This window comes from Sinocyclocheilus anshuiensis, unplaced genomic scaffold (genome assembly GCF_001515605.1).
Source record: "Sinocyclocheilus anshuiensis isolate Anshui unplaced genomic scaffold, SAMN03320099.WGS_v1.1 scaffold419, whole genome shotgun sequence".
Lineage (NCBI taxonomy): Eukaryota > Metazoa > Chordata > Actinopteri > Cypriniformes > Cyprinidae > Sinocyclocheilus > Sinocyclocheilus anshuiensis.
Genome location: NW_015548228.1, coordinates 723695 through 735041, shown reverse-complemented (window position 1 = coordinate 735041; position 11347 = coordinate 723695). Strand labels below are relative to the sequence as shown.

The 11347-nt window shown below is 37.0% G+C and overlaps 2 protein-coding genes across 3 annotated transcripts in view; both read right to left on the bottom strand.

Annotated features, from left to right (window-relative positions):
- LOC107654507 (nuclear distribution protein nudE homolog 1-like) overlaps positions 1-5618 on the bottom strand; it is an 8306-nt gene extending 2688 nt beyond the window's left edge. Inside the window, exons 1-6 of one of the 2 annotated variants that reach the window (XM_016441592.1) lie at positions 5405-5618; positions 4412-4516; positions 4073-4226; positions 1207-1355; positions 974-1110; positions 635-838 (exon numbers count right to left, since the gene is read on the bottom strand). In XM_016441592.1, the coding sequence (XP_016297078.1) occupies positions 635-838; positions 974-1110; positions 1207-1355; positions 4073-4226; positions 4412-4497 (730 nt within the window). In that variant the 5' untranslated portion in view covers positions 4498-4516; positions 5405-5618. Of the gene's footprint in view, positions 1-634; positions 839-973; positions 1111-1206; positions 1356-4072; positions 4227-4411; positions 4517-4615; positions 4703-5404 lie in introns of those variants that run through there. The other variant, XM_016441593.1, reaches the window with a different exon arrangement.
- A 2567-nt stretch (positions 5619-8185) lies between these two features.
- The window catches only part of LOC107654506 (eukaryotic peptide chain release factor GTP-binding subunit ERF3A-like), a 10613-nt gene continuing 7451 nt past the window's right edge, over positions 8186-11347 (bottom strand). Inside the window, exons 10-14 of the mRNA XM_016441591.1 lie at positions 9789-9869; positions 9526-9699; positions 9299-9388; positions 8954-9122; positions 8186-8856 (exon numbers count right to left, since the gene is read on the bottom strand). Coding sequence (XP_016297077.1) covers positions 8804-8856; positions 8954-9122; positions 9299-9388; positions 9526-9699; positions 9789-9869 — 567 coding nt within the window. The 3' untranslated portion in view covers positions 8186-8803. The remainder of the gene's footprint in view (positions 8857-8953; positions 9123-9298; positions 9389-9525; positions 9700-9788; positions 9870-11347) is intronic.

Sequence of the window (11347 nt, the reverse complement as noted above, 5' to 3'; positions counted from 1 at the left end):
CATCTATTTGATATACACTTAATATATGTAATCTTATCTAAATTTATTATAAAAGCTGAGGTTTGTTATTTACTGAAAAGTTATATTTTAGCTGGTGTCAATGATCTTATGTTGCATTTGGTCAGACTCAGCCCATTGCTTTACTGAAGTATATTATATTTTCCTTTTACAGCTGCAGACTGAGGAAGATCCTGAAACACACCAGCAAACCCTAAAACAGACAACAGTTTACAGATGTTTTTCAGCGGCAGCAGAACTATGACTAAACTTTTGGGTGAAACTTGTTTACTTTTTTCATACTTTTATTACTTGTGGGAAAACTTGAAACAATTTTAAATAAGTATAAAGAATGGCATTGGTTTTGTACATTTAATTTTTGTTTAACGTTATTAATAAAAATGTTGTTCAATTAGGATGTTTTTGTGTTTTGCTTTGGTACCGAAATTGGTACAGAGAACCGTGGATTTTCACTGGTATCGGTACCGAATACTGAAATTTTGGTACCGTGACAACACTAATGCACAGTGTGCAAAAGACATGAACAGAAAATTTTGAGTCACTCCAATGGATACTGTCCTTGGGCCAGTTAGGCGGCCCTTACAGAAATGTGTGGCCATGCTGTGTTTGTGCTCACTTCTGCTGTAGGAAGCGGAGGGGGTGTTGAATGCAGTCCCTAAGCCTGGAGGTCTGGAGGGTGTGGCGTGGAGAGATGGGAGGGCGGCGGTAACAACAGACGAGGGTCTTGCGGGTGTGGCCTCTGGCTTCTGCACATCCTTAGGAAGGCTGATTGATGGCTTGCGCTCCTGTTTCTGCTGAACATCCAGTTCCTGTCTTAAATCTACCCCGAGGAGAATGGAGACCGCAAACACAATCAGCACACAAACACTGAATCTGTTAAAACATCGGAGACTGGCAAATCAGGTGATTATTCTACTGAATGGTGTATATGCAAAGAGGTTTCCCTTGAGTTTACCTCTGGCTTCGTCTTTTAATCTCTGTACTGATTCTAGAAGATTCTCTTTTTCATCAAGCTCACTCTCAAGGAAGGCATTTCTCTCTATAACATTATTCATTCTCTGCTCAAAGTCCTCAAGTGACATTATAGTCGCCCTATAAGAACATGATAGACAGGTCTTAGTAATAAATTGTTAAAGTCATAAATATCTAGAACGTATGACATATTCCTGGCAAAAGCACTAAACGCACCTCTTAGCTCTTTCCAGGTCATCGTTGGCTTGCTCTAACTCCCGGATATATTTGTGCAGGTGGTCTTTGATGGCTGTGGTCTCTGCCAGGTCTCCTTCTAGAGTCGAGATCTGCCTAATTGCCTCAGAGTGTTGCGTTTCATACTTCTCCTGTTAGCAAACAAGACAAAGGACCACACAAATAGAGGAAAAACAGACATTTGATGAGATAAAGAAAAACGCATATGAGAAACTACACTTAAACTTACACTTTCTTTAATCCTAGTATTGTACTTATGTAAAATACTAGAAATAAAGAAATACAAATATCAAACAAAATAATAAACCACTGTTCAAAAGTTGGTCATAATATATTAAAGGTTTTTGATAGATGTCACATGCTCACCAAAGCTGTATTTATGTAATCAAAAATACGATAAAAACAGTAACATTGTGAAATATTATTACAATTTAAATTAACTCTTTTATATTTTAATTTATTTTAAAATGTAATTTATTCCTGTAATGGAAAAGCTGGATTTTCAGCAGCCATTACTCCAGTCTTCAGACTGATGACCCAACAGAAATCAATCTAATATGCTCTTATTACTAATGTCGAAACTATACTATTTTTCAGGATTCTTTAATGAATAAAAAGTTCACAAGAAAAGCATTTATTTGAAACAGAAATCTTTTGTAACATTATAAATGTCCTTGCTATTATAAATAGTCCATGCTAAATAAAAGTATTTAAAAAATAAATAAATAAAACTAACTAAAACTAGTGTATATAAACATTTGAAGCCACTTTTTATTGCATTCATCCGCAACAATAAAGTAATGTCTTTGAATTATCAACAGTTGGGGGCTGTCTCTGCAAATAAAGATACAGGCAATTAATTGTGATTAATCAGCTGGCATGAAATTAGGGTTGCGCAATATACCAGTACTGGAAAAATACCGGTATATTGTATATTTCAAACGGTACAATATTATGATTTTGCTAATTTCCGGCAAACAAAGGAACAAGCTAAAACTTACAGTACATAATTAAGCTTACGATAAAAAAAACAAGAGAATTTTGTGAATACTGATATAATGTAAATGCAAACTAATAGATCTGCCACTTGTTCTATGCAATGTGTTATTTTTATAGGAAGATTTCACTTCTGGTATAATTCAATAATTGCTCAATTAAATTTTTTTTTTGATTGTATCACTTTTGTATCATTGAAAAGTGCTCTTTATGTTGTTGTTTATGCTTGAAAACAAGCAACACATCCGTTTCATGTGACCCAGCAACACAGTGTTTCATGCAGTGTTCTTAATCTTACAGTTTTTCATTCAGTTATCTTTTCAGGCTGCTTATTTGTCACCTATGGTATTGATTTAGTATCGATAACGAGGTATTAGATTCTGGTATTGTACCAAAGCCAAAACTGTGGTATTAAGCCATCCCTAGATGTAATTGTAGTCAACTGAAATGCCTTTGCAACCATGTTTTGCAACAAATGCCAAGTAAAAACATGAGTGAGCCTCCATGCCTCCAGACACTGATGCAGAAATAAGCATCAGCTGATTTCCTCATCCTGAATTGGATCTCTGTTGTTTGTCTGTGAATGTGTTCTCAGTAAGCACTGAAAAAAACAGACAGAGACATTCTGGATGTACACATTCAGCCAAAGAACATTCAAATGGCTTTTATCTGTGGTTATATGCTTATAAACCAAAGTCAGTTATAGATTAAATTCTTATTCAAATATTAGATAAAACCCCATTAATGTGCTTTATGAGACATCGGTGTCACAGCTATTCACACTACATTTATTCAGCTTACAGCCTATTATTATGTTGTTCACATATGGTTTGAGCTAATAGATCAAATTGATGTATTAGAAAAATAAGCACAACATCCATACAATTTTTTCCATGTAATATTTTGCTGAGCCATCTTTTGGAGCAACGACAGCTAAATCAGGTTTGCAAACTGTTTGGATGTGATTTGGGTATGTTTTCATTTAAATCAACCCATAGTCTTTTTTTTTTAAGAGGTTGGTGATGAAATATTGTGTACTTCAGTTATCTTTAGTCAGAGCCACGTACATTGTGACTGTGCCCCTGACTGTAATGTATTTGCAATCAACTGTAGTCATCTGCATTTTTGTTTACAAAAGTATGACCTTAATTGGTCATATAATTGACCCTTCGCAAAAACCCGCCCCCCCTTAGTTACTGTTGCTATGTCCGACATGTCATGGCATTCTCATGCCATACATCGTGTTCTGCTGCAATGAAAAATACATTGCAGAGCAAAGAGGAAACTGACAACACGCCGACAGACAAGACCGAGCAGGCTACTTCAGGTATAAAACAAAGTCTTAGCTTTCAAATTGTCATTTAAGAACTTCTAACAATAAATACAGTCTTGTGGCTCTTTAAAAGTGTCATTACAAATCGCTGTAGCGCCTCAGTTCAAGCGGCATGTGAACCGATCATCTCTTCCCCTTTACTAGTTATAGCATGAAATAAACATGAATGAACATCAGAAGGTATCTTGTTTCAACCGCGGAAAGTCATCAATGCACACCATTTTTCAAGTTCAAGTCCACCAACGTTAATCTACTCTCCTGTCTGGTTTGTTTGTCGGACAAAAATGGCAGATTCTGTGTCATGATTGGTCAAATCGCCCATCAATCAAACTCCCAGCGAAGGGTAATCTAGCACCTTAGGTCAGCATTAGGTCAATGTATCATGGGCTCTCCATGTATCAGAGAAATCTAGTACGCTGGCGAGCCACACAAGTGACTGCTCAGCCAAATACATCAAAATCTAACAGCGACTACCATAAATCAGTTTATTAACCCTGTGTCTATGATGCACCACAGTACCTTGTAATTTTCTAGTTCCATGCGGAGTCTGTTGCTGGTCGTAAGAAGCTCGCGATAACGGGCATCACACTGCTTCAGCTCTGTCTCCAGCTCTGCCTCATAGTCTCGACTCATCTGCTGAAACTCCTGCAGCTCCTCCTGCACCTCCTCAGCCCTGAACAAGCAGTGGTTCAATACAATGACTGAATGTCGGCTGTAAAGGAAGATCTAATACTTCGATTTATCCCAAGTGTTCAGGAACAAACATGGGCCCTGCAAAACGGCCTTACTTTTACTTCGATTCCTTTATGTCCAATGTAGATCAAATGTCATAATGAATGAAAAACAACACTTAAGTACCTTTGCTGGTATTTGGCAGCCTGTTCCTTCCAGTAGTCCCTCTCTTGTTCAATAGATGCAAATGTTGCAGGCTCGGGGTCACTCATTGCTGTTCAGTCAGGTTTACTGGCAAAATAATGGCCATCAATATATTACAAAATGTAGTAATACAAATTAATTGATTGCTAAAATATACAAATTATATAACATTGTATAAAAACATATATTGTTTAGAGTAGCACATTTATCAAATCGATTGCTGATGTGGTCAGCCAAAAGCATTCATAATGATAATGCTGAAGATGATAATACCTGAGCAAACTCTGTGAAACTCACTACACTATTCTGTTACTGAAATTGTTTCTTCTTGAAAGGATGCTCAACTTTTTTGTAATAGCAAGGGGGAAAAGCAGAAGAGGAAGGGCGTGTCTTGTGATGATTTTGAAAACCTAAAGATATTTTCCCTCAGGCGTACAACTCACTATTAGGCTACAATTTTAACAGTAACAATGCCAGTTTTTAAGGACTGTGTGACTTATTAGACTATCTGAAGGCTTCTTAAGGATTTATAACCTAAGCTAAACTAACACCAAAAGTAATTCTCTATTTTAAAAATGCAACAAAGCGGTATGTAGTTATGTTTCGGATAAAATAAGCAAAAAGTCCCGATAAAGTAAACATTTTTAGAACACATCAACTTTCTATCACCATCATATGTAAAGACTTCAGTCTTAAATTTGATAACTTAACGTTAGCTAGCTAACAACAAACCGGCCACTTAAAAGTTCTTAACAGTCGGCGGATTTAAGCTCCGACAGAAATCACTTTAATAACGAATGAATAAGATGTTGACATGTAACTTCAACTGTTTTATATTTAAATAACGATATGATTAACAGCTTGTTGCGCAGCGTTTTCGAGAACTAACACATCTCATAACTCAACCGAACTGGTCAAACTAACGTTACCCCACTATTCTCAAGAGCCATCACGCTAGCTAGCAACTTCACTTACCTCCGGCTAATCCTCAAAGCTGCTTTCTTCCAAATATTTATTTAGTTCCTGTTAGTGATATGTTGAACTAAATAGTATGATTGCGATTCTGAGGATAAAATAACAACACTATACAAACTATTTTCTGGCACGTTACACTTCTGACAATGGGACTCTTCCGACTGTTGTGTAAAAACTCTCAGCTCGTGGTTTGTTTCATGCCTGCTTCTGATTGGCCGATTTGTAATGATGCCATCATTTTGCAAGCCATCGGTTGGTTGTTTGGATGCGTTTGTTTCAAGCGATCCTCCTTTATCAACCCCGAACACTAGAAGGCGCTGAAAATACTGCTCGACACCTCTAAAATATTAATTATTCACTGTAGCGATTAAAAGTTTCGTTGCTTCGTTTTTTTTTTAACGGTTCGAATCTGTAGTGATTCTTTTACGTCATGACGTGGTACCTTAAATTCCTTCCATAACGTGGCAGGGGTTATTAGAGTATTCTAAATTCAGCATTTGTCCAGTTATGTGTTTTTTAATAATAATAATGTTTACTGTAAGTCCATGTTTCACAGTTCAGTTAGAAGCATTCATGATTCAGCGCTTAAAACAGTCGCAGTTCACACATTGAACAATACTAATTTATACAGTACTAACTGACAACACTCATTTACATCTCCCAGCTGAAAATGTGTGTGTGTGTGTGTGTGTGTGTGTGTGTGTGTGTTTGGAGGACCAAACCTGCAGAAGGAATAAAGGAATGAATGAACGAATCTAAAAAGAATAAAAATTAATACAGAAAATAATAAATAAAATAAAAAAGTAACACAATTCAATTTTAAAAGAGTAGTATTGGTTTTATCAAGTAATTTATTCATTTATTTTCCAGTCATTACACTACATCGATTGATTGTAGGTTTAGTCCTACATGTGTGTTTAATGTCTGTTATAATTATAACGTTATCCTTTGAAAATTTTTCTTATGTGTGTTTACAAAACTGTCATACAATCATGAGCATTTTTAGTAACTTCATTTTTAATACGTTTTATTTATAAATTTGCTGCTGTTCGGAATCCCAAATTCTCGGTTGCTCTTAATATACTGCGGTTCTCGGTTCAATGAGTCGATTCAGTCTAATTCGTAAATGAATCGTTTTGTGCATGACATGTAACTAGATAAAATGAGGAGACCCAAAAACCGATTCGTTCATGAATCAGGCGTAGTTATTACTACTGCTGCTTCCTAAAATAAAGCGAGAACAAACAACATTAACATATTTTCTGGGGAAATATATAAGGCAGCTACTCTTAGGTACAAAGTGTCACAATGAACACACTCATCAGTACGTTATAACAAGATTACATTAACAATAATTGACAAATAACCGAATTAATTAAATCATAATCAATAAATAATGATTTAATGGTAGACAAACACAGTGCTTCATATTTTCCTTCTAAATGTTTTTGTTGTGTTCTTTCGACAGAGCTGACCTACATATTTGTGCTTTTTCAGTATTCTGCAGGTCTCATATGCAGCGATTCAGTTTGTGCTGAATTCATTCTGACCTCTGATGATTAAAAGCCATTTTAATTTGTAGGGATTTGCCGGGAACAAGACAACAAAAAACACAACAGGAGACACATCTATAGACTGTACACAAAAAAATATATAACATCTCTCATTTCTCAGGAGAAAAGAAACCTTATATAAATAAAACAAACATTCAACTCAGAGTTCCTATGAAATGGTAACACAGGACTGCGTATGAATTCCTTGCTCAGGTAGCAGAGGTCCGCCATGGCTCATTTGGGTCATTGCTGTATGGACCATCTTCTGCTTGATGACAGGCACCCAGACAAGTCCAGTGACCAGGAACATCAGCCCCACAGACAACAATATAGGTCCTACTAAATAGGGCACATTGCCCACCTGGGTGAAGTACAACAAGGACAGTGCAGTGCCCGCGCCAAAGAGAAGACCCCCAATGAAGATGGCCAGGACTGGCTTTTTAAAGTGACTCCAGCCACATTTCACTCCTTTGTGGAACGTCTTTCCAGGACATGAACCAGCTTCATCAGTCTCCGTTCGCACAGATATGCTGGAATGCATCTTGATCTACAGAAATGTAAGACCACCAATATAAACTCAGCCTTAGGAGGATTCAAAACAGACACAGAAAACTCAAAATATTGCTTTTATAGAAAAATCATTCAGTCACTTAACTATATAAATCAAAAAATGAAGTACACTTACTTAGAAAGCTCAGAGCCCATCAATGGTTATACAGAAGCTCTTGTTCTACTTCTGCCTGTCAGTTACTGTATTTATCCACAAAATACAGTGGAGAGAAAGCCACTCCCTGTGGGTGTGTCAGTATGAACATCTGGAGCTGGACCACACTGCCCTATTTGTGTCTGAGTAATTGCACCCACAAATACAAAAATCACATTGCAACCGGTTTAAGCAAAGGGCTAAAGATAGTTCATAAACCCATCTTTTACAGGACAAGGGATTTATACCATCTACAAACACTGAAAATATCATTGCAGTTTGCACACGCAATGCATTCAGTGATATAGGAATCAGTCATGCTAATGCATAATACTTAGGATTTCTGTCTTTGACTAAACATAAAAAAAAAATAGAAATAGAGTCCAAGTTAAATAAGAAATATAGCAACACAGATCAAAGCATTTTTTAAAAAGGGGTTACCAAGACAGCCTTATAATTAACAAATTTCTATCACATTTTCTTCCCTTTTTTTTTTTTTTTTTTAAGAAACTCCATATAGCACAAAAGAATTCAACAATTCAATTTTTCCCCAATTTTATATTTTATTGTCATAGAAGATGCTTTAATAACGTGAACACGCTCATGCACTTTGCAAGAACGTTATGTGAACAGAAACCAAAATGGGAATAAGCAATGCGAGACATGTACAACCAAGATATCAACATTTTGGTTTCAATTGATTAATCATTCAAACTTTACTGCTCATAAATCACTTTATGTTATCAAGCAAATCTTGGTCCACATACATTTACTGTATCTGCTGCCATTATATTTCTCTGATGGAAGCAAAAAGAAAAATTCTAAAAATAAAAAAAAAATAAAAAAAGTTTGGAAGAGAGCTAGATCTCTTGCCATTTAACATGTGCAGATGGATGAAGAACAGGTCATGGGGGAGAACCTAAAACAATGGCATCGCTGAGCTCTCAATATGAGAAAGCTGACACATGTGGACTTGATTTCATTTTCATTTGCTTAAAAACGGATTTCTTTAAGATAAGTTTTTTAAGCTGGTCTTCGGGAGGCGGAGAGGAGAAAGGACAGGAGGGCTATGAAGTGTGCTGTGGCTGAAGCAGCATCTACCTCCGCCTCGGTCAGTCGTTTCAGAACCACCAATCATTCTTTTCAGTCCTTCTCGGCAACAAGTTTCAACACTTTCCCAATGGCAATGGTTTTCCCTAAAAGACAAGACATTCACAAAACACATACAAAATAAAAAAAAATACAAGTTAAAGACAAGTTAGAGAGCTGCTTTTGCCAATAATGTCCCCTCACCTTCATCTCGTAAGGTGAAGCGTCCCATTTGAGGGAAATCTTTGAAGGTCTCAAGGCAGATGGTCCCAGCTGTTCTCAGGCGAGCAATGCACACCTGGTCCTGTTTGACGAAGCGGGGTCGTGTTTTGCTCTTGTCCCCCGTCTTTTTGTCTACCAGACAGATTAAGGCCTGTAAAGGGGCCAGAGGCACATTTAAACCACTTTGATACACAACTGTAAATGAGGGCACTCACCCGAGCTAAAGTCTACAGGCTTATGGTCACAGATTTACACCATAAGAGAATTTCTGCACAAATACTAAATGTAAAAAAAAAACAAAAACAAAAAAAACTTTGCAGCAATTACCGTAATTTGCACTTCTTCAATGCAGGTGTGGATATGAAGAACTGCATTGTAACCTGGGCAGATGATTGACTTGTGTTCAATGATGACTATCTGAGATGGCAGAGACAAAAGCACAATTAATATGTAGTACTGCAAAACAAAAACAAGAAAACGGAGTAATCATATTGATAGAACTGAACTTGTATTGAAGCTGGATCATTCTTTTAATTACAGTGGAGTTCACTGACCTGGGCATCAAAGGTGCGCCCAGTGTGGCAAAGGTTCTCAACGTTGCAGAGGATGAAGCCTGGCAAGATCTCCTCCTCTTCAATGCCTTTGAGTCGCAACTTCAAGTTCTCTCCAGGACCAGCATCATCGGTTTCAACATCGTCAGAAAGCAAACTCAGCAACTCTACAGTGTGCTGCACACAGATGAGACAGGCACAAATATGTCAGTCAATTCTTGCCACAAAACCTGACGTTTTAAAGGGTTACATTACAATAATCTTACCCTGTTGGGCATCATCACAAGTTGCTGAGCTTTGCTGATTGATCCCGACTCCAATTTCCCCAATATCACAGTGCCCATGTCCTGCAAAATCACCAGAAGCATTTTTTAAACAAAACCATGTGAAGGGACATCAGATTTTCTAAATCAAACATCTAAATAAAGGAAAGTCATGCATGACATATGATGAACTTCAAAGTATTCATACAGTTCAAGATAACAAGGGGTAAAAATTATATATATTAGGGATGTCAATTTAAATTGACATTAAGATCGTTTAAATTAACGATCAATTAATCGATTAATCGTTAACCTTAATCCTGCAAAATGCAGCCAGGCATGACAGGATGTACAAAAGTTACTCAAAGAAAAAAAAAAACCCCCGCTTTCTCACCCGAATTAAAGGGGTTTTAGTCTGAATGAAATGCTAGTAGCAGGATTGTAAAATGAATAGATGTGATTATGATCATTTGATAAAATGAAGAGAGCACGCCGTACATTTGAGATCATTTTACTTTGTTGAGTCAGTGTTTCCTATCCCGTCACGGGGATCGCTGAACGCGCCTCTTTAAATGGTTTCGTGGTGCTCATTGTTGTATTTTAAAACACAACTGCAATGTTTTCAACTGACAATATGGCATTTAAAATAAAATTATCTCAAACGTAACTGGCGCGTGTGGCTGTGCTGCACAGTCAGTGAACCGCTTCCATCGGCGCTGCTGCAGCAAAACACACTGTTGCTAACATGAAACATTTTTATGTGAGTATTATGCCCAGTACTTAATTTGATCCTGCTGGATCCTGTTCCGGAAGATGTCAGATTTTGAGTTTTTGCGTTCCGGTAGGCCTATTTGTTTTTAATGACACGTGACAGTGCGTGCGTGCATACGAGGACGGAGCGAGCGCGGGTTGGTTAGATGTTTCCATATTCGCAATGTATTTGAATGTTAAACTATTATTTATAATGTAAACTAGGCTTGTACTTTACACGCATTCGCATAGACGGAAAAGATCATCCTCTTCACATGAGCAAAAACGTCCTTGGCATAACAGCAGAGTGGACCGGTAGGCCTATACTACGGTCTATTTAAACTGACCAGTGTAACCTTTTATGTTTGGTTGACTGTATTTTATTTTGATAATGAACAGACTGCGATGCAAGTTTGAATTGCTAGAATATGTGAGGCGCCGGCACGATCGAACAGCTGAAACAAAAAAACAGAAAAATAAAAAACTCCATTTTTGGAGTAAGATACAATCCACAAAAGTGTTTACTTTTATTTTGACTTGACTTGACTTGACTTGATTAAGAATTCGTTCGATGTATTAATTTGTTTCCTCATTTTAGTTAAATCATGGGTTAAGGAACAAAATGAATGAAACATGGACAGTGGCCACAAATTAATAAGTTGTAGGAATGCATAGCCTATAGCCTATCTGTCCTGTGTCCCGAAGCCCTGCAAAGCACGATATGAAACAATTTCCATTGCTTTCCATGAAGAACTTTGTGTTGTTTCTATTTTAATGTACTTTTAAAGTTTAAATCACATTAAAAGCTTAAT